This window comes from Balaenoptera physalus (genome assembly GCF_965194825.1).
Source record: "Balaenoptera physalus genome assembly, chromosome: 9".
Classification (NCBI taxonomy): Eukaryota; Metazoa; Chordata; class Mammalia; order Artiodactyla; family Balaenopteridae; genus Balaenoptera; species Balaenoptera physalus.
Genome location: NC_138888.1, coordinates 50,757,968 through 50,780,181, shown reverse-complemented (window position 1 = coordinate 50,780,181; position 22,214 = coordinate 50,757,968). Strand labels below are relative to the sequence as shown.

General features: G+C 40.5%; 2 protein-coding genes across 2 annotated transcripts in view; both read left to right on the top strand.

The window, feature by feature from the left end:
- Nucleotides 1-3,178, top strand: part of CEP57L1 (centrosomal protein 57 like 1) — an 83,497-nt gene extending 80,319 nt beyond the window's left edge. The window contains exon 13 of the transcript XR_014267522.1: nucleotides 364-3,178. The gene's annotated coding sequence lies outside the window, so the exon portion shown is untranslated. The remainder of the gene's footprint in view (nucleotides 1-363) is intronic.
- LOC309667344 (uncharacterized protein) overlaps nucleotides 1-22,214 on the top strand; it is a 180,913-nt gene that overhangs the window by 24,783 nt on the left and 133,916 nt on the right. Inside the window, 9 exon segments of the mRNA XM_082475725.1 lie at nucleotides 3,202-3,365; nucleotides 6,281-6,353; nucleotides 6,748-6,858; nucleotides 13,516-13,629; nucleotides 14,653-14,847; nucleotides 15,923-16,076; nucleotides 17,361-17,518; nucleotides 19,895-20,047; nucleotides 21,992-22,090. Coding sequence (XP_082331851.1) covers nucleotides 3,220-3,365; nucleotides 6,281-6,353; nucleotides 6,748-6,858; nucleotides 13,516-13,629; nucleotides 14,653-14,847; nucleotides 15,923-16,076; nucleotides 17,361-17,518; nucleotides 19,895-20,047; nucleotides 21,992-22,090 — 1,203 coding nt within the window. The 5' untranslated portion in view covers nucleotides 3,202-3,219.

Here is a 22,214-nt window from a genome sequence, read left to right as displayed (position 1 = left end):
GGTAAACTAGAAGTAGATGCAGGTTATCCAATTCAGAACATCAAATATATGTCTTGTGTGTCCCCTCACCCAACTAAAGGTCATGTTCTGTAGCCACACTGAAGAGAAAACACTAATGTGTTTGTCTGAAAAATGCCTAGGGGATGGTGGAACTGACTTGGAAGGAAACAGGGTCCTTGAATGTCCAAGAGGAACAGACAGTTTACACACATTTACCAAACACATTACATTAGACACATTTAAACAATTTTTTTCTTTAAGCCACTGATGACTGTGTCTTTTTGTTAAAACAGTTAGTCTTACTCCTACTGATCCAGAAGATGGTATATAATGTGTAACAGGAGAAATTTCATTTGTACACAGGAAGAACATGTTGATGATCAAAGATGACCAAGCATCAAAAATGGTTTACCCAGGGAAGTTATGGAGTACCTTGCAGATCTTTGTGAAGAAGATTGAATTGCCCCATGGTGATACAGGGCCAGTTTGCTTACAGTTTAAATTCTATTCTAGCATTTGCTAGAATAAAAATCATTGTTTTATTTTGGTACCCATCACATTACCAAATTTTAGGGGTTTTAAAAATGTTCAGAACTGTGCTAATTTATGTGTTTTGATAGATGGGCTTTATCCATTTACATTTATTATAGTTACTGATATATTTGAACGTATTTTCTACCATACTTCTTTTTGTTTCCTTTTTTCTCTTTTCCTGCCTTCTATTGGATTTAAAAGGCCCATTTCCTATCCCTCACCCCTGCTTGTTTGGGAAGCTCTGTGTTGCATTTCCATTCTTTTGGTAGTCACTTTGAAGTTTTTGACATGCATTATACATTTCCCTGTAAGACTCTAAAGTTTTTCATTATTTCTCTTCTAAACATTCCTGCTTTAACCCCATTGAAGCCCACTTTACCTATTAAACACCCTCAAACCCTACTTAAGCTAATCTTACCATCTCTTCCTTAGAGCTTAGATTGTACCACTTTTTAAACCCACTTTAAAAAAAGGGGGGGTTTTGGTTTGTTTGTTTATAGTCGATAGTTAATTAAATGTATTTATTTTTTAAAAGACACTATTGAAACAATTCTTGAGAATCTCTTTTCTGAGACGTTAAATGAGGGCCCAGTGCCTGTCTCACGCAGAGTAGGTGCTCAATAAATGGAACCCATCTTTCCCCCTCCCAAAATAAACTGTTGTGGACCTAGAGCCTGTCATACAGAGTGAAGTAAGTCAGAAAGAGAAAAACAAATACCGTATGCTAACACATATATATGGAATCTAAAAAAAAAAAAAAAAAAAAAAATGGTCATGAAGAACCTAGGGGCAAGATGGGAATAAAGACGCAGACCTACTAGAGAATGGACTTGAGGACACGGGGAGGGGGAAGGGTAAGCTGGGACAAAGTGAGAGAGTGGTAGTGTATATATGGACATATATACACTACCAAATGTAAAGTAGATAGCTAGTGGGAAGCAGTCTCATAGCACAGGGAGACCAGCTCGGTGCATTGTGACCAGCTAGATGGGTGGGATAGGGAGGGTGGGAGGGAGGGAGACGTAAGAGGGAAGAGATATGGGGATATATGTATATGTATAACTGATTCACTTTGTTATAAAGCAGAAACTAACACACCATTGTAAAGCAATTATACTCCAATAAAAACGTTAAAAATAAATAAATAAACAGTTGTTTGTCTCTTTAACACTAGCCATGAGGGCTCAGCAGGCATGGATTCCTCTGGGTTGGATGCATTTCATGGACAGTTGGCAAAGACCAACCTCTCCTTATGTTAATTTTGTGAATACTGTACTTGACTGTGTAACAAGCTAAATGATGCAGGATTAAATGTTCTCATTTCTGAGCTGTGAAGTGTTGAAAGTGATCAGGAAATAAGGGCAGAAAATCCATCCTCTGGGAGAAAAATGTCAGTCTGTGTTGCTGCCCCTCTTGGCTGCTGGTTGGAATGCAGCTGTTAAGGCAGCTGTTTAACTGTTGGCCCAACTTGAAAGGACACTGCCAAGTGGCAAATATTTTTCATAACAACATTTTACTTTTGCTGAGAACAACAACAGTGCATTTTATTGAGCTCCAGCAGCGTGCCAAACATGACAGATTTATAACTCTGCAGGTTCACAACCTAGACTGAACACAATGCTCATTTCCATTTTTAATATTTATAAAAAGAATGAATAGGCTCCCAAAGGTAGCCTCTACACAAAACATCTCTACATCTTTCCTATTTGTTGAAAAGGCAGCAGAGTAACTTGAGAAAATGAAATACCTCTGAAAATGAAATGTCAAAGGAAAAAAGGAAAGTTTAAATATTTTACCCCTTCTTGTGACTTTACCCCTTCTTGTCCAGGACAGATGAGGGCAGCAGTAGCACAAGAAACACATCATCTACTGAATCTCCTGCAATTTGTGGGTCTCATTCTGGGTCATGAAGTTAATCTATGTTGTTCATTGAAATATTGACGCTAAGTACTTAGCAAACAATTGTGTTGAATCTGACAGGCTGTGAACTGGGGTGGCAGTGGGGGTAGGAGGTGGTTATCAACTATTTTATTTCATTGTAAAAGCTATATGACAAATATCAGCATTCAGAATTAAGAAAACACATTCAAATGTGTAAGCGTGATTTTCTTCCAAACCCAAAAGTTCATGGATCATGATTGTGCAACATAGACCTGCACCCTCAGTCTGTTACCCCTGGTCAGAAGCTCATACCTTCAAAAAGGCTTATGGAGATATACTTCAGGCAAGTAGAGGGATCCTGTGCACATCTATTGTTTGTTCCAGCTGAAGTGATATTAGAAAGCAGTAACCACCACTCATAACATTTAGTGTGTAATCACCTTTACAGCCTTTATGAAGACTACAGAAGTCAGGCAGGGTGGATGCAAACTCATTTAATAAACCCTCACAGTCAAAGCTGGAACAGAGATGTTTCTAAAGGTGAGCTGGGCTGAACAAAGATGGTCAATGGATATTCTAACCTATGTTATGTTTTCTCTACTATTTACCAAATGGTAATTAACTCATAAATGACAGCAGTCTGGTCCAGCTGTTTCTCCAAATTACAAAAGCATACATTTCGACAAAACTGACATGATTTCTTGGACAGTGATAGACAAAGTCCCATGCACTGGTTAATGGTCACTGAGGAAGTCGGCCACAAATTTTGTTCTCTCTTTTTTTCAGGGATCAGAAAATTAGTAAATGCAAACCATGGATGAAAGTTATAAGATTGTTTCCACAGAAAGGATCCAGGTGTTGGAAAAAGAACTGGCTGTGCAATTGACAGAACTGAAGTCTGAGATAGAAAAACACGGGACTCTTCAGGGGTCAACTCATCGAGCTTACAGGTAAATAATGGCCGTGTGAAGGCATGGTCTTCAGGGGCTTTAACCCCTACTCTCATCCCATAGTCTCCATCAGAACCCCCTCTCGTTATTACTTGGACAATTGGCATCATCTCAAGCTCAGACTTAACTGCTGCCCCTAAGGTTTTCCTATATTCTAGAATTGTCAAGGCATTTAGAGGCAATGTGCTACCAAAGAAAAAGGAAAAGTGCTCTTACATCTCACAAATATCATTGTCTTAAAGTTCCAGAAGCTACTATACAAATCATAGTCAATGAAATCTCTTTTTCTCCAATGATATTTTAACTGAATTTGACCTTGATTTTGATGAGAAATTTCAAAACGAAAATAATATGAGGTGTTTGATAATGAATTCTGCAAAATGATGTTCTATTAGGAGCTATTCTATAGGTAAGTGCTGCCAACAATAGCAATCAAATTCTTTTAGCCAGATCAGCCCTCATGGGCCCAGGACATTCAAGCTCCTCTGTTTCTGCTACTGCCACAATTGATCAAGAGGAGCAGTTATAAGGACCCTTTTAGGTTGAGTAGCTGAGTAAACACAATGTGGATGGGGAAGGTTGGAGAGGGAAGGTCTGGAGAAGAAGCAGGAAGTAGGTACATTAGTACCTCCTTCCAAAGATGATTCTGAAGAACCAGTATTTAGTGTATTTTATAATTTGGTATTTAAAGCCCTGAGGTATATGAAGCAGATCAAGGATTGTGTGATGAAGTGGAAAGGGAATGGAACCATGCAAGTCGTAATTTCTCCCAGCTTTTGTTCCTTTATTTGAAAGGTTAAAAATATGTACCTTGCCTACCTTATAAAGGTCAGTTGAGATCATGCACGCTAAAGCACTTTGAAAACTATAAAACACCATGCAAAGGTCAAGTGTTGATATTGTTAAAACTTAAATGTCAGAGTGTCAGGGAAGGGGCTGCCCACTGTGCATTGTGGTAAGAAAGGTTCCCTGAAGTCCCTTTTAGGACAGAGTGATGGGGAATCTCTGGATACCTGTATTTCTCCACTCCCCGAAACCACCAAACACTGGACCTGAAGAATCTAACTATTAATCCAGCAAACATTTATTGATCACCTTCTGTTTGCCATGTGCTGTGCTTGGTTCTGGAGTCCATGGAAAATATCCACTCCTGATAATAACTTTAGAATTCTCATTTCCTACTAGACTACAGAATCTATTGAGAACTGGAGGATAACTGTGCCTTAGTCATCTTTCCTCCCTCCCTCCCTTCCTTCTTTCCTTCCTAGCTTCCTTCCTTCTTTCCCATTCTTTCCGTCATCTTGCCCCCATAAGCCCAGGTCTTTGTGGTTGTTAAGTGCTTCATAGATGCTTGCCGAATGCATAGATGAATGAATGTATGTTGATGTATGTTGATGAACAAATGAGTGAATCTCTTTTTTTGGGTTGATGTACATACCATGTTCACCTCTCTCTTTTCGGTCATTCACAGACACTTTGAGGTTAACTGAGAGGAGAGGCATGGTCTGAGCATGGTCTGAGCAAGAGTGGGTCAGAGAACTAAACCCAGAACCCCACCCAATCTCCCAGCATGCCAAAGAATTAGAAGACCAAAGGGCAGGGAAGGGATGGGTTTCTTCTGTTTCTCTGACTGCCTTTAGTAGCTGGTCCCCTTTCTAGGTGGTTACTGGTTCTCCACCTCCATGAGGCTGCAGCCAGAATTCAGATACCCAGTAATCACAGAAGTTATACCTTTGATTTATTAATGCTTTTACCCTTTCAGAGCTTGTGTCTTTTTTCCATCAAAACCAAGACATGAGGAGATAAGGGAAGGCATTATTCCAACTGCAGTTGTGAATTCAACACAAATGGATCAATGGGTTGCTTAGCCTCACGTGGCTGAGGGACCTCCTGACTGTCAGCCTGGTGTTGGTTTCACAGGACCACTGCCTCCAGTGGGGTGAACTGCTGGCAAGTCTATTTTCATCTTCCCTTAAAACTTATCCATGGGGACTGATAACAGTCATATGAACATTAACCATACTTTACTGACTACAATCCCCCTCAGATCTCAAGGTGGTTTCTCACATGTGTTCCAGAACTATCTCCTGTGGCTCCCTTGCCAGTGTTCCCGAAGTCCCATCTTAAGGAATTAACATCTGCTCCGTGGTTGCAATGTTCCCAAAGCTGCCAAGCCTTGGGGTATATCTTACACCCAGTGGGGAGAGCGCTCCTCTTCCTGACCCAGGATCCAACCTCTTATCAGGCCCCAGGCAGTGCTGCTTGTACCTCCTCATGTCAGAGCCTTTGGTGCAAACAACTTCCTCATGATTGGGCTTGGACAGCAGTCAATGAGGGTGCTTAAGCAGGAACTTCTGCTATGCTTTTTCTAGGGATAAATAATTTTTCTGAAGCAGAAAGTTTGGTTAAAGTAATTTCCAAAGTATTTCATGTTTGATATTTAAGGGTCATTTTCACCCTCTAGATAATTGAGCAAGAGCACAAAAATAAAGACATTTTGTTTAAATTATTAGATAATGATTTTATGTGTCAGCTACGGTAAGATAGAGGTCAGATAAGCACAGTAGTTGTTAGAAATGTGGTTACTGAAGGAAATGTGGGTGGGGGAAAGAAACATCCTTACTGTTGTCAGAAATAAAGAGGTAAATCAGGGGTAGTGGAAAGACTATGTTTGTATGAGAAGGAGAGAAAAACCGGCCCAGGGAAAGGTTTAACTGGCATGAGGTGTACACAAGAGAGATTCTGACTAAGACAGAAGCCTGTGGCCTTTACATGCCCCCAACATTCCAGTATAATACGATATACTTATTTAGAAATGAGCAGTTGTGGAGTTACAGATTAATCAGGGCCTATCTTTAATCTGATTTATTATAGCTTCTATAATTACAGCTTCTATTGCATAAAACTTTCTGCAGCTCTGTTCGAATGCCAAAGGACATTTCTTACTTTAGAAGAGAAAGGGAACTGGCTCTAAAGAAAACTTTACAGGTGAGTAGAACAGTGAGCTATTTCAACACAGCAATAAATTAGAATTTGCTAACTTGTTGGAAACTGTTAGCAGGGAAAGCTTATTTTTGCAAACAAACAGCTGATCTTATTGACAGTGGTTACAAAGACAAAACAGCCCAATATTCAGCTCACTGCTGGATCAGAGCAGGCCAATACTTCTTTGGAGATAGCTGATTTTTGTAGTGTTTTAAACTTTACAGTTCCTTGATTTGTGGTGTTAAAATTCATTATTTGGAAACAGGTGTAACAGCATAATGTGTTGTATAAAAACTATCAGAAATTATATGCCATTTTCTGTCATAGACACTGATAGATTTCCTTCTTTCCTTTTGTTTGCTTGCTCCGTTCCCCACACCCCCAACCCCGGGTTCAGGTGGCTGAGTCAAAACCCCTTGTTATTCAAGCAGATGTCATGCAGAGGGAGCTAGAGAGCTGCCTAAGGAGAGAGTACACTCCTGAAAATTTACCTTTGCTTCTGTTGCAGGTAAGAGTCATTTTGCAATTTGAAAAGTAGATCTGGAATTTGGTAGAAATGTATGAACAAAGCTGGCTTTCTGGTATGTCCTCTGGCCAGGGTAGGATTTTCTCTATATGTGTGGTTTGCAGAACCTGGTTAATATAAATGCTCTTCTTTGTTAGAGACCCACGCCATCTAAGTTCAGCTTAGTTACAGTCACTAAACAATTACTAAGTTTCTACTAGTTACTCCCTGTGCTGGTATTATGAAGCAATACAACATTGACTAAGATAGTCGCAAACCTCAAAAACTGTTGGCTGACCTAGGGAAGATTCTGGAAATCTCTCTTAAGAAAATAACTCACAACCTGGGGGGAAAGATTTTCCATAAAGATTATTATTGCAGCATTATAATAAAAGTGAAAAAAAACTAGAATTGCCTAAAATTAATCCATTTACATTTAAGGTAGTTATCAGTATGTATGTTCCTATTACCATCTTCTTAATTGTTTTGTGTTTGTTATTGTTGGTCTTTTCCTTCTCTTGTGTTTCCTGCCTAGAGAGGTTCCTTTAGCATTTGTTGTAAAGCTGGTTTGGTGGTGCAGAATTCTCTTAGCTTTTGCTTGTCTGTAAAGGTTTTAATTTCTCTGTCAGATCTGAATGAGATCCTTGCTAGGTAGAGTAATCTTGGTTGTAGGTTTTCCCCTTTCATCACTTTTAATGTGTCCTGCCACTCCCTTCTGACTTACAGAGTTTCTGCTGAAAGATCAGCTGTTAACCTTATGGGGATTCCTTTGTATGTTATTTGTTGCTTTTCCCTTGCTGCTTTTAATATTTTTTCTTTGTATTTAATTTTTGATAGTTTGATTAATGTGTCTTGGCATGTTTCTCCTTGGATTTATCCTGTATGGGACTCTCTGCGCTTCCTGGACTTGATTGGCTGTTTCCCTTCCCATATTAGGGAAGTTTTCAACTATAATCTCTTCAAATATTTTCTCAGTCCCTTTGTTTTTCTCTTCTTCTTCTGGGACCCCTATAATTCGAATGTTGGTGCATTTAATGTTGTCCCAGAGGTCTCTGAGACTGTCCTCAATTGTTTTCATTCTTTTTTCTTTATTCTGCTCTGCAGTAGTTATTTCCACTATTTTATCTTCCAGGTCACTTATCTGTTCTTCTGCCTCAGTTATTCTGCTATTGATTCTTTCTAGAGAATTTTTAATTTCATTTATTGTGTTGTCCATCATTGTTTGTTTGCTCTTTAGTTCTTCTAGGCCCTTCTTAAACGTTTCTTGTATTTTCTCCATTCTATTTCCAAGATTTTGGATCATCTTTACTATCATAACTCTGAATTACTTTTCAGGTAGACTGCCTATTTCCTCTTCATTTGTTTGGTCTGGTGGGTTCTTACCTTGCTCCTTCATCTGCTGCATATTTCTCTGTCTTCTCATTTTGTTTAACTTACTGTTTTGGGGGTCTCCTTTTCACAGGCTGCAGGTTCGTAGTTCCTGTTGTTTTTGGTGTCTGCCCCCAATGGGTACGGTTGGTTCAGTGCTTTGTGTAGGCTTCCTGGTGGAGGGGACTGGTGCCTGTGTTCTGGTGGATGAGGCTGGATCTTGTCTTTCTGGTGGACAGGACCGCATCCGGTGGTGTGTTTTGGGGTGTCTGTGAACTTATTATGATTTTTGGCAGCCTCTCTACTAATGAGTGGGGTTGTGTTCCTGTCTTGCTAGTTGTTTGGCATAGGGTGTCCAGCACTGTAGCTTGCTTGTTGTTGAGTGGAGCTGGGTCTTAGCGTTGAGATGGAGATCTCTGGGAGAACTTTCGCTGATTGATATTACGTGGGGCTGGGAGGTCTCTGGTGGACCGATGTCCTGCACTCAACTCTCCCACCTCAGAGGCTCAGTCCTGACACCCGGCCAGAGCAACAAGAACGTGTCAGCCACTTGGCTCAGAAGAAAAGGGAGAAAAAAAAAAAGACAGAAAGAAAAAATAAAATAAAGTTATTAAAATTAAAAATTAAAAAATTATTAAAAATAAAATATAAAAAAGTAATAAAAAAAGAAAGAAGAGAGCCACCAAACCAAAAAACAAATCCACCAATGATAACAAGTGCTAAAAACTATACCAAAAAAAAAAACCAGACAGACAGAACCCTAGGACAAATGGTGAAAGCAAAGCTATACAGACAAAATCACACAAAGAAGCATACACATACACACTCACAAAAAGAGAAAAAGGAAAAAAATATACATATACTAAAAAAAAGAGAGCAACCCAATCAATAAACAAATCTACCAGTGATAATAAACTCTAAATACTAAACTAAAATAAACATAAAACCAGAAACAAATTAGATGCAGAAAGCAAACCCCAAGTCTAAAGTTGCTCCCAAAGTCCACTGCCTCAATTTTGGGATGATTCGTTGTCTATTCAGGTATTCCACAGATGCAGCATACATCAAGTTGATTGTGGAGATTTAATCTGCTGCTCCTGAGGCTGCTGGGGGAGATTTCCCTTTCTCTTGTTTGTTCGCACAGCTCCTGGGGTTCAGCTTTGGATTGGCCCTGCCTCTGCATGTAGGTCACCTGAGGGCGTCTGTTCTTTGCTCAGACAGGATGGGGTTAAAGTAGCAGCTGATTAGGGGGCTCTGGCTCACTCAGGCCGGGGGAGGAGGGAGGGGTACGGAATGCGGGGTGAGCCTGAGGCGGCAGAGGCCAGCGTCACGTTGCACCAGCCTGAGGCACGCCGTGTGTTTTCCGGGGGAAGTTGTCCCTGGATCACGGGACCCTGGCCATGGTGGGATGCACAGGCTCCCGGGAGGGGAGGTGTGGATAGTGACCTGTGCTTGCACACAGGCTTCTTGGTGGCTGCAGCAGCAGCCTTAGCGTTTCATGCCCATCTCTGGTGTCTGCTCTGATAGCCACGGCTCACGCCTGTCTCTGGAGCTCGTTTAGGCGGTGCTCTGAATTCCCTCTCCTTGTGCACCCCGAAACAATGGTCTCTTGCCTCTTAGGCAGTTCCAGACCTTTTCCTGGACTCCCTCCCGGCTAGCTGTGGCACACTAGACCCCTTCAGGCTGTGTTCACGCTGCCAACCCCAGTCCTCTCCCTGGGATCCGACCAAAGCCTGAGCCTCAGCTCCCAGCCCCCGCCCACCCCAGCGGGTGAGCAGACAAGCCTCTCGGGCTGGTGAGTGCTGGTCGGCACCGATCCTCTATGCGGGAATCTCTCTGCTTTGCCCTCTGCACCCCTGTTGCTGCACTCTCCTCTGTGGCTCCGAAGCTTCCCCCCCACCGCCGCCCACTCCCCCATCTCCACCAGTGAAGGGGCTTCTTAGTGTGTGGAAACTTTTCCTCCTTCACAGCTCCCTCCCAGAGGTGCAGGTCCCTATTCTTTTGCCTCTGTTTTTTCTTTCTTCTTTTGCCCTACCCAGGTACATGGGGATTTTCTTGCCTTTTGGGAAGTCTGAGGTCTTCTGCCAGCATTCTGTAGGTGTTCTGTAGGAGTTGTTCCACATGTAGATGTATTTTTGATGTATTTGTGGGGAGGAAGGTGATCTCCACGTCTTATTCCTCCGCCATCTTGAAGGTCCCTGCTCCAAATATATTTTCTATCTTTATCCCTCCTTCTGGGACTCCAGTGATATATATGTTAAATTACTTCATATTGTTCCATAAGTCATTGAGGCTCTGTTAAATTTTTTTCTGTCTTTTTTTCCCCCAGTGCTTCATTTTGTATAGTTTCTATTGCTATATCTTCAAGTTTACTAACCATTTCTTCTGCACTGTCTAATCTGCTGTTAATCCCATCCAATGAATTTTTTATTTCATATATTATAGCTTTCATTTCTAGAAGTTCTATTTCATTATTTTTCTTATATAAATTTATTTATTTATTTATTTATTTTGGCTGCGTTGGGTCTTTGTTGCTGCACGCAGGCTTTCTCTAGTTGTGGTGAGCGGGGGCTACTCTTTGTTGCAGTGCATGGGCTTCTCACTGCAGTGGCTTCTTTTGTTGTGGAGCACAGCCTCTAGGTGTGCAGGCTTCAGTTGTTGTGGCACTCAGGCTCAGTACTTGTGGCTTGCGGGCTCTAGAGTGCAGGCTCAGTAGTTGTGGCACACGGGCTCAGTTGCTCCGTGGCATGTGGGATCTTCCCAGGCCAGGGCTTGAACCCATGTCCCCTGCATTGGCAGGTGGATTCTTAACCACTGTGCTACCAGGGAAGTCCCCATTTCATTATTTTTAATAGTTTTCGTTTCTCTTCTTATGTTCACATTTTCCTTTCAATTCTTGAACATACTGAGCATATTAATAAAATCCCTTTTAAAGTCCTTGTTTGCTAATTTCCTCACTGGTGCCATTTCTGGGTCTGTTTCTCTTCATTAATTTTTCTCCTGCTTGTGGGTCATATTTTCCTGCTTCTTTGCATGTCTAGTAATTTTTTTGGACACTGGGCATTGCAGTTTTACATTACTGAATGCTGATTTTTTTTTGTATTCCTTTAAAGATGTTGGACTTTATTCTGGCAGGCAATTAAGTTTTAGATCAGCTTCACACTTACAAGGCTTGGTTTTTAAGCTTTGTTAGAGCAGGTTTAGAGTTACCTTTGCTCTAGAGATAGTTTATTTTTCTTACTAAATTGTCACCCCTCTCATGTCTCTGCTGAATACCCCAGGTGTTCAGTGAGGACTCTTCACTCTGTCTGATTGAAACTTGAACATCTCTTAGTCCTGTTTGAACTCTGAGAAATGTTCAGTTTACAGTTCCCTAGTTAGTTATTCTTTGCACAGCCTCATGGAGTTTTGCCCTCTGTATTCAGGGCTTAATAGTCAGCAAAACACTCAAAGGGATCTCAATGCAGATTTCTGGAACCCTTTTTCTGCATAACTTTCTCCTCTCCAGTACTCTGCCCTGCAAACTCCAGCTGACTCAGCTTCCCAAACTTGATTGCGGAGAGACCATCTGCTCTGCTTTCCTACTCTATGGTTCAAAAACTGCCTTCTTCAGGCAGAAAACCAGGGCTCATTTCATTTTTTTCTTTTCTCTCAAGGACAAGAGTCCTGCATTGTCTGTTGTCCCATGTCAGAAAACAGTTGCCTTGTGTAATTTGTCCTATTTTCTAGTTGTTTATGATGGAAGGGTAAGTCTGGCCCTATTTATTCCATCATAGCCACTATTATTTTTATCAGAAATAAAATATTTTAAAAGAGTTGGCTTATCTGACTACCTTTAAGTATAAGTAAAATTCTTGGTCTAAGGTTAGAAGCTGTAATCTCACTTGTAATGTGCTTTGTATTTTAGACTCATAAACTTCAGTTTAGAAAAAAACTTTTAAGCTTAGCTTTAGATAATTTTATAGGCTTTTATGTCACTGCTAAAATTGTTCACCAACTGATAAATGAAACTACAATCTGTTGGAATGGCAAAATGCCTACTTGCTTCATTTAAATTTGAATGGTGAACCAGGTTTGGTTTTTTTTGTTTTGTTTTATTTTTATCGGTTCCCCCCTCCCTCCCCACCCTCTTAATTGGAGAGCTTTTCTCTCCAAATCAATTTGTTTTCTTTAATAAATTTATTTATTTTATTTATTTATTTTTGGCTGCGCTGGGTCTTCGTTGCTGCGCGCGGGCTTTCTCTAGTTGCGGCGAGCGGGGTCTACTCTTCATTGTGGTGCACGGGCTTCTCATTGCAGTGGCTTCTCTCGTTGTGGAGCACAGGCTCTAGGCACGCGGGCTTCAGTAGTTGTGGCATGCAGGCTCAGTAGTTGTGGCTCATGGGCTCCAGAGCACAGGCTCAGTAGTTGTGCCACACGGGCTTAGTTGCTCCGCGGCATGTGGGATCCTCCCGGACCAGGGATCGAACCCGTGTCCCCTGCACTGGCAGGCGGACCCTCGACCACTGCGCCACTGGGGAAGACCCTCCAAATCAATTTTGAGACAGGTTTCTCAATTTTATTATCCTCATATAGAAAATACATCTTTCCAAAACAATCAGACTTATTTTCCCATTATTTGTGTCCTTAAGATTTAATCCAGTCTTCCTGTTATAATTGTATTCTAAGTGTTCATTTTTTCTTTCCACCTTTGGTAAGAATCTTAACCAAACAGCCTTTTTTTTTTTTTTAAATAACAATATGTACTCCACCCACCTTGCAACATCGTTGAGTTATATATATTTATTTATAAAGTAATATAAATATGTTTTAAATAGTAAATGTATACATGTAATTAGTAAATTTATAAGAATATATATGTATATATAGATATGTAGAAAGTACTTTGTAAACCATGAAGCCCTATAAAAATTTGGGGTGCCATTATTTCCTCTTATTATGTATGCATTTGATTCACCTGTTTATGTATCTTACTATGCATCTATTCAGGGCAGAGTCTGGGTTGTAAATTGTTGAAGTACAAGATTCATGACTTTTGACAACCTGTGGGAGACTCCAGATAATAAACTAAGCAAGTGCTTAAAAAATGGCCTTTTTGAGACTTCCAGTTCCACAAACATGAAGTAATCCCATTCCTCCAGCTTGTTCCTAAAAAATCCTGTACATAGCACAGAAAACAAACATAGGAATATTTTGAAAGGTAGAAAGAAGTTGGGCTGCTTTCCTAAGGCATCTTAGGACTTGAGAAATGACATGGTGGTTAAGTGTTGATTTTTCTTGTTGTTGTTCAAGTATTATACAGAGAGAATTACCCAGCTGGCCCAGAGTAAATATTTACACATGCTTAGGTGGAAGAGATTTTGCCATCACAGTAAGATCATGGAGCAACTTTATCCTTTTTATAAGGTAGGAGGCCCATGAACAGAACCTATGGGCTATTATTAAGTATAGTCATCATGCTTGTACATTATATCTCTAGACTTATTCGTCCTACATAACTGTAAATTTGTACCCTTTGGCCAACATCTCCCCTTTTCCCTCAGTCCCCCAGCCCCTGGCTACCACTGTTCTATTCTCTGCTTTTATGAGTTCGACTGTTTTTTTTTCAGCTTCCACATACAAGGGATACCATACAGTATTTGTCTTTTTCTCTGGCTTATTCCACTTAGCATAATGTCTTCCATATTTATTCATGTTGTTACAAATATTAGGATTCCTCTCTTCCTCATGGCTGAATAATACTCCATTATATGTGTATGTACCACATCTTCTTTATCCATTCATCCATCAACAGACTCAGGTTTTTATGTCTTAGCTATTGTGAATAATGCTGCAATTGAACATGGGAATACAGATATCTCTTCAAGATACTGATTTTGTTTTCTTTGGATGTATACCCAGAAGTGGAATTTCTGGATCATAAGGTAGTTCTGTTTTTAATTTTTTGAGGAATTTCCATACTGTTTTCATAATAGATGTACCAGTTTACATTCCCACAGTGTATCTTGTCAATTTCTTTTAAAGTGGTAGCTAAAGATGGGAAGGGAACTAGTGGATGCCTTTACTTGCCAGTTCTGCCTGTGGCAGAAGATAATGGTACCTATTTTTAAGAATGAGATTTGAAGGAAGCTTTGTATTATAGAAAATGCATTTTTCTTCATAGGCTATAGGTAAAAATCTAAGAAGTCAACTCCAGTTACTAAATATCCTTCTGCACTGACTCTGTGCTGAGTCACTCTCCTTCAAAGTCCTAAGAATGTGACTGACCACTGTCCTTGTCAGTCAAATTCAAAATATGGAAGAATTTTGATATTCCAAAAAGCCTCTTATTTGGTTCCCAAACAGTATTACACTGTACTTGGAAGCAAATGACACAAGAAATAAGGCTTGTAAATAACCAAGTTCTGTCTTTGCATCTCTCTTAAACAGAAACAAGTTGCCTGCATTATGCAGGAGTACAATGATGCCCTTCAGAGAGCTGATAGATTGTCTGTTGCACGAGAAAACTTCCTTATGGGAAAAAACAATCCTCCTAACTTAGTGGCACAGGAAGACCTGACTGTTTACACAAATTGGTTATTGTGTCACCTACACTCACTCAAGACTATTCACCACTACCTGCAGGTACATGAAACAGTTATATGATGATGCAGTGCCTTCCCAGGATGGGCAGCACATTGTTTTCTCACACCTCTCACTTAGTTTTGGATTGTCAGTTTCTGTGTTCCATCTGCCTTACAAATGACAGGAAAATAATGGGTCACTAGCTTTTTTCTTTGAGACCTTTGAAACTTTTTTCTTTTGGAAGCTTGCTCTAATGAAATTACTCCATTTAGCTTTCTCAAAGATGTTTCTGTTAAACTATTTCATATTCACGCTATAAGTTCTTGTTTTCATCATCTTGTTCTGGATTTATGCTCTCTAATGTAGATCCACTTTTTTATTCAGCAACATCTAGTGAGGGTCTAATTTATGCCAGGTACATATCCTGGGCCATGTAGGGAATATATAATCTTTACTGAAAAGTAAGTGGGTCACAGGATGGTAGGAAAAAGGGCGAGTAAATAGTCAACTTAAATACAGTGTGGTAAGTATAATCACAGAGTAAAGAGAGTCACAGAGGAGAGGCCCTAACACAAGATAGAGGCATCAGAAAGGAGTGACGTGACCACATGTTTGTTTTAGAAAGATTACTGTTTTGCCACCTAATCTTTTCTTACTCCTCTATACCTCATCTCACTGATACAACCAACCACGAAACCTGGCCATCATCCTGACATCATCCCTTCCCCAATCAGTCACTATGGGGTCTACCTCTGAATCATCTCTCCCCTGTCACATGGTATAGTAATGATAGTAATGATCTGCTCATAAGTCCTGGGTCCCCCACTAAACTCTGAACTCTTTGAATTTGGTCCATATCTTATTTACCTTTGTATCTCTAGCACCTCACACGACGCCTTGTCCATTATGGGTGGTTGATCAATGTAGACCTGCCTAGAGGTTAAGGCCACTTAGAGGTGGTGATATCACCAGGTTCCCCAGCTCCAGATTTACCTTTAATGATTGAGCAAGTTACTGAGGCCCACCTCCATCTCCTTCCTCCTCTACAAAGCCAAGGACTGCTCCTGAAACAAAGTCTGGAAGCTTCTGTGAGAACTGAGTTGATGTGTGATCTCTTGGTTGTCCCCTTCTGTAGGCCCTCCAGTATTTGCCCATCTCCAAAGTGCTGAGTGTAGCTGTTGACGAAGTCCCCAAGGTTGGTCAGGAAAATGAAACGGTCCCTGTCAATGACATTGACTCTGACATCCAGGGTTCTGCATCTCCAGGCTCTATGAATACCAGCGTTTCAGGTAAGAAGTCTTCTTACCCCTTGGGAAATGTGGAAAAAAGAAGATTGTGATTTTGCACATGTGCTGTTTTGTCACCTGATCTTGTTTGAAATTTCTCTATATACCAAAAAGTTATATCTTTTTTTTAATTTGGCCACGCCACTCAGCCTGTGGGATCTTAGTTCCCCAACCACGGATGGAACCTGGGCCTCAGCAGTGAAAGCACTGAGTCCTAACCAGTGGACCACCAGGGAATTCCCCAAAATTGTATCTTCTTAATTAACAAGTGTTAATTTAATATTTTCTGATGGAAGAAAATAACAAACACTTCCCTTAGAAATTATCATCTCCATCCTGGGGACTTCTGGCTGTCCAGTGGCTAAGACTCCACACTTCCAATGCAGGGGGTGCGTGTTCGATCCCTGGTCAGGGAACTAAGATCCCATATACCATGTAGGGCTGCCAAAAAAAAAAGAAAAGAAATTATTATCTCCATCTTTATAACTAGACAATTAAAAGAGAGGAAAAAAGCAGTGAACTTGAAGTTGGGAGTACTGAGCTCTAGGCCTATTCTGTTGTGGCCTCACTGTGAGCCTGCATGTTTAGGTCATTTCATCTCCTTGGGCCTCAATTTACTCATCTCCATAACAAACCTTTCAGATGAAGTGATCTCTAAGGTTCTTTTCATTTTTAATTTTACATGATTTTTAAAGACTTTGCTTATCTGAATCAATTTAATAGTCTTCTTGCCCTTACCTTGTATTACAGATTACTTAGAAACCTGATCAGGTTTTTACTCTGAGTGATGAATTTACCAGGTGCACCTGGAGAGGCAGCCAACCCAGCTGTGGGGAATCAGAGAAAGCATCTCAAGGGGGAAGTCCAACCTGGGCGCTTAGAGATGAGTAGGAGTGAGCCAGGCAAAAGGAGGTGAAGGTTCTCAGCTTCTCCTAATTTGTTTGTTAACTTATAAATCATATTCTTTGTTTACCCCAAAGGACTATAGGTAGTTCTGTTCCCACTAAGTCATTCCCCAAAGGATATGTTGGGTTTCTCCTGCAGGCTGTGAGAAGGGAGAGTCCCAGCTACCTCCCCCAGAAAGCCAGCACCAAGAGTTTGTCAGATAGGCCTGGCTGAGTGTGGGACAGTCTACAAGTTGTGGAAGAGAAGGTTGGGCATGGAGCAGAATGGTCTTCCCCATCAGCAGAAGAGGCCCTGACTCCAGTTATCTCAAAGGACTCTCCTTTTTCTCTCCCTGACTGGTGTTCATTGGTGTTAATGCTCTTGATTTTGGATTTTTTTCAGGGCCAACAAGAACAGAAGCTGCTTTCTTTCTGCCCCAACACACAACAGAAACAGAAGAACTGAAACCTCAGCTGAGGCTCCTGCTCTCCCATTTCTGTATCCCATATGACATGGAAGAACTAAGGGATGCTTCTAAGGAGATAGAACATTTTTCCTTGGTACTTTATGGATTTTTCTTAATACAAATATAGGTGTTCATAAAAGAAAATACTAGTATTTGCCACAAAGTTGAATATTCATACTGCCACAATTGTTTCTAGAGTGATAAAATGTAATAAGTGAGATTTAGACTAGCAGTTGAACTTTATCTCTGTAAGAGTTATGAGACCCTTGAATATCCAGCCCAGAGACATTGTAGGATTATTTTTCAGTGGAATTTAAAGAAAATGGTAGGTTAATAATAATAAGTTTTCAGCCAGAGTTTCAACAATAAAGATATTTTTCTAGCTCTGGTTGTATAATATTTGTAAATATATATATTTGCTAGGTAAAAATAGTAAGTTGATTAATCCAAAAAGTCAAAGATCAAATCTGTATGTTTTTGAACACTCTTTGTGTAAGAAGGAGCCACTGTTTCCTCTATCACCATTTGCTGTGACCTTGCAGTTTTGCATCCATGTGTATTTGTTCCAGCATTATTTTCCTAGGATTATTTTTATTAGTATGTAACACAGACTCTTTAAGCTCACTGGAACCAGTGGTATTACATGTCCTCTGGTTTCTTTGAAGGTGATGATGTTTAGCTTTTGTCTTTCTTTTCATATCAGCAGCAGCACTGTCTTCAGCAGAGAGTGCTCCTATGGCAATATCCTCACCCTCATTATCAGCAAGTATTATGACAGACAAAAACCAGAATCAGAACAAGATGGTGTTTAAAAAGAGTCCAAATAAATAAAAGTAGTTTATGGCACAGTAGACTATCATCGGTGATAACAAAAGAACATGAGGCTGCAGAGCCCTCCCACAGAGCAGCCCTGTCCCCAAAGGATAGCTTGTCTTCTTTATATAGAGATAGTTTCTACTTTTGATTTTCTTATAACAGTATTATGCGCAATGCTAATTGTGCTTCCAAGATAATCACATTACAACAAATTTTTTGTGTAGGAAGAATTTCTACAAACAGGAAGAGTGTTTATTTTGGTTCTCTAATGCCCTAGAGCAGGGTCAGCAAACTACAGCCTATAGCCCACCACCTAGTTTTTCTACAGTAAAGTTTTTTTGGAATACAGCCATGCCATTTCATTTATGTACTGTCTGTGGCTTCTTTCCACTATAACTGCGGAGTTGAGTAGTTGCAACAGAGACCATGTGGTCTGCAAAGTCTAAAATATTTACTATCCGGCCCTTTAGGAAAAAGTTTGCCACCCTAGCCTTAGACTAGCACTGTCTCATTGAACTTCCTGCACTGATGGGTATGATCTGTGTCTGTCCGATGTGTTAACGCTAGTCACGTGTGGCTATTGAGTACTTGAGATGTGGGTAGAGTAACTGAGGAACTAAATTTTAAATTTTATTTAATTTTAATAAATTTGCATTTAAATGTTAAATAGCCACATGTGGCTGGGGCAACAGTATTGGACAGCACAGCCTGGGAGGTACCAGCATTAACTAGAAGAATCTTTAGGTCTGTGACTCACTGAACTTACTTATTCCAGAAACCTTTGTTGAGGCCCTAGTGTGTGCCAGCACTGTGGTAGGTTCTCTCTTTCTCTCTCTCTCTCTCTCTTTGTCTTTTTCTCTGCCTGTCTGTCTGTCTGTCTCTGTGTGTGTGTAATAAAATATACATAAGATTTACCATTTTAACTATTTCTAAGCTCAGTGGCAGTAAGAGCATCCACATTGTTTTGCAACCATCACCATGTGGTAGATTCTGGAGATTCCTCAAAAAGCTCACCTTGTACTGAGGAAGTCGTGACGCCCTGTGGCTGGTACACTGATAAAGGTGCTCGCACGGCTTGGTAGGCCTGGGTCTGCCCTGGAGAAGGGATGAAGCAGTATCTGCATCTTGGCCGTAGGAATTTATATCATAGAATGCACTGGTAGCCTCAGTCTGGAACTGAGATGTGAGGGGTTTGACTAAGGTACCTTAAAGATTTTTAACAGGCCCTAGCATCTGGACCCTTCTCTCTAGCAATATCCTGGTCAGGCTTCTGGGAGCAGGATTTACCCAACCCTTAGATTTTCTCATTTACCAGGTGGCCAGGAAAAGGGAATGTGTTTCCAAAGATGGACAGTTTACTTCCCATTTATGGTCCAACTCAAAATACATATAAATAAATATTACATTATTTCCAATCTTTGGAGCAGATATTCGGAACAAGTAACACGACACAGTTACGGTAATGGGCTGACTGAATACATGTGCCCCTTAGGTATATACCTTTAAGGTCCTGTTACTGTCATAGAATCATGTTTTATGAATTAGTTTGACTCCAGGACTGTTTCAGAGGCAATCAGTACCTGTTTCTGAAATTGCCTACAACCTGAGACTTTTGTTTTCTGGGCTCCGCTTCTCTTCTCTCAATCCTATTTAGGTTTCCCCAAAATTTCAAAGCATCTTCATGGAGCAACAGAGAATGCAAACATTTCCAGATTATGACGCTGAGATAGCTAAAGTGGAGAATTTGGGTTTGGTAGGACCTGGTATGGCCTTGAAAAAGAGAGCAAACTGGATTTCCTTTATAAAGGTAAGACCTGTGGTGACAGTCACCTGTGAATGATGTAAGAAGGGTCATAAAGTGTCCTCCAGGGAGGCCAGGCAACCTGGCAGCATCAGGTCTGTCAGATCCCTATTATCCCCTCTCCTCAATGCCCTCAGCAAACTGTCCCCTAGGAGCAAGGGTAGGTACCTACCTGACTCAGGAGAGGCAGCTCAGAGAACCTGGCCTTGTGTACCAGCATCTCCCAGCTCCTTCCTGCCTCGGGTCTATGTTGAAGTTAGCCAGGCTGATCTGCCTTCCCTGGAAGTTCCCACATACTCCTGTGCCCCTCTCTTTTGTGTCAGAACTCCTTTCTTGTTGTTAGTGACCTTGGCTACTTGGCAAGAACAAAGAATAACACTCAAAGTTATAATTGAGCTGTGTAAATCCAGTTTTTTAGTCAAAAACTATTTTTTGACTACATATTGTGTGTCAGGCATGGCCCTTGGTGCTGGAGATACACAATTCACAATAATACAAAAGTGAGCAGATTAAATGAGATGATTTGAGGTAGTGGTAAATACAGTCGATTCTCATTATTTGGGGTGGTTATGTTCTATAAAGTTGCCACGAACACTGAGTTAACAAATCCTGAACCACAGCTCATAGGGGAAATATGGGGTTAGGTTCATCATACATAATCAATACATAAATAGTTATTGTGTGTTTCTGTTTAAAGACACTTTATTTTATATATGTTGTTGATTCATTAACATCGAACTCATGGCCTGTAACTCATGCCTGAATGAAGCTTTTTGAACACATGTCCTTCTGTAAGACACATCACAGCCTTCCTATACTTAGGAACACGAGGGAGCTCTTCAGCTCTATGCTTGGGGGCCATTTTAAACAGTGAAATAGCTAACGAAAAGCACAAAAAATATTAAAATGTGTCACTAACTAGACCGTAAAAAGGACATTTGTTTACAGTATAAGCTGAAACAAGAAGGTGGAATGTCAACTTGTCTGACCTCAGCTGGAACTACGGAGTTGGGTGACTCAAGCTTTTCACTATTCTGTGCATGTCCATGATTGTCTAGGAAAGCTCTGAATAGATTTTGAGATTACAAATAAGTTTTAGTGAGTAGGCAAATCCACAAATACGAAACCCATGAATAATGAGGATCAACTGTATCATGAAGGAAAGAAAAGTCTTATGTGATAAAGATAGATGGAAGGAAAGTAGAGAAACCACAGATTATTCCTAAATCTGGGGCTTGAGCAAATAGGTGGTTGGTATAGGGGAAGCCAGGCTTTCTGTTTTAGATTGTTACACTTGCCATTCAAGTATAAATATCAAGGAGATAGTTGGATATAACAGGCTGGAGCTTAGAGCTAGATCTAAATTTGAGAGTTATCAGTATATTCATGTATTGATATTTACAGCCATAGTACCAATTTTTTAAATACAACTTGTTAATATGAAAGGTGAAGTTTTACATGTGGAACCAAGAGGGGTTTTGTGGGGTTTTTTTTGGCTGCGCTACAAGGCTTGTGGGATGTTAGTTCCCTGACGAGGGGTGGAACCCACGCCCCCTGCATTGGAAGCACAGAGTCTAAACCACTGGACCACCAGGGAAGTCCCGCCACAAGGAGTATTTGTGGACAAACTTCTCTTGCCCCATAAATTAAGTGCAATGCCCAACACTGATGGAATTGGGGTCCCTTCTGCCAGTGGATAGTGCTGTGTCATCCCAGATGGAGCTACTGCATCTCATAGGCCAGGTACAAACAGGAACTGCTGTTGCCATCTCCCTCCACAGATCTGTGAAGCCACACAGACCCTTTCCAAGACTTCACATGCTCTAGCACACTTCGTAGCACTGAAGGCCAGATCCCATTTCAGAAGGTCCTTGATTATCTTTGCTTGCAACATTTATTGAAAACCATTCTGTTATATTGTAAGTTTGTGTGAACATGTTTGTCCACTAGATTAAGCCAAAATGTGATCCTTGGCAAAAGAAGCTTTTGACCAAACTAAAAGAACGGAGAACAGATGTATTAATGCAACTCCAAGCAAAGTTTTTGAAGGTAAAAAAATAACCATGATCCCTTGTAGATAAAATTCTGTTCTCAGAAAATTGAATTCTTTCCACTTTTAAAAAATGTTAGTCATGGATTCACTATGAAGGCTATATTTGGAATTTTCTAATCT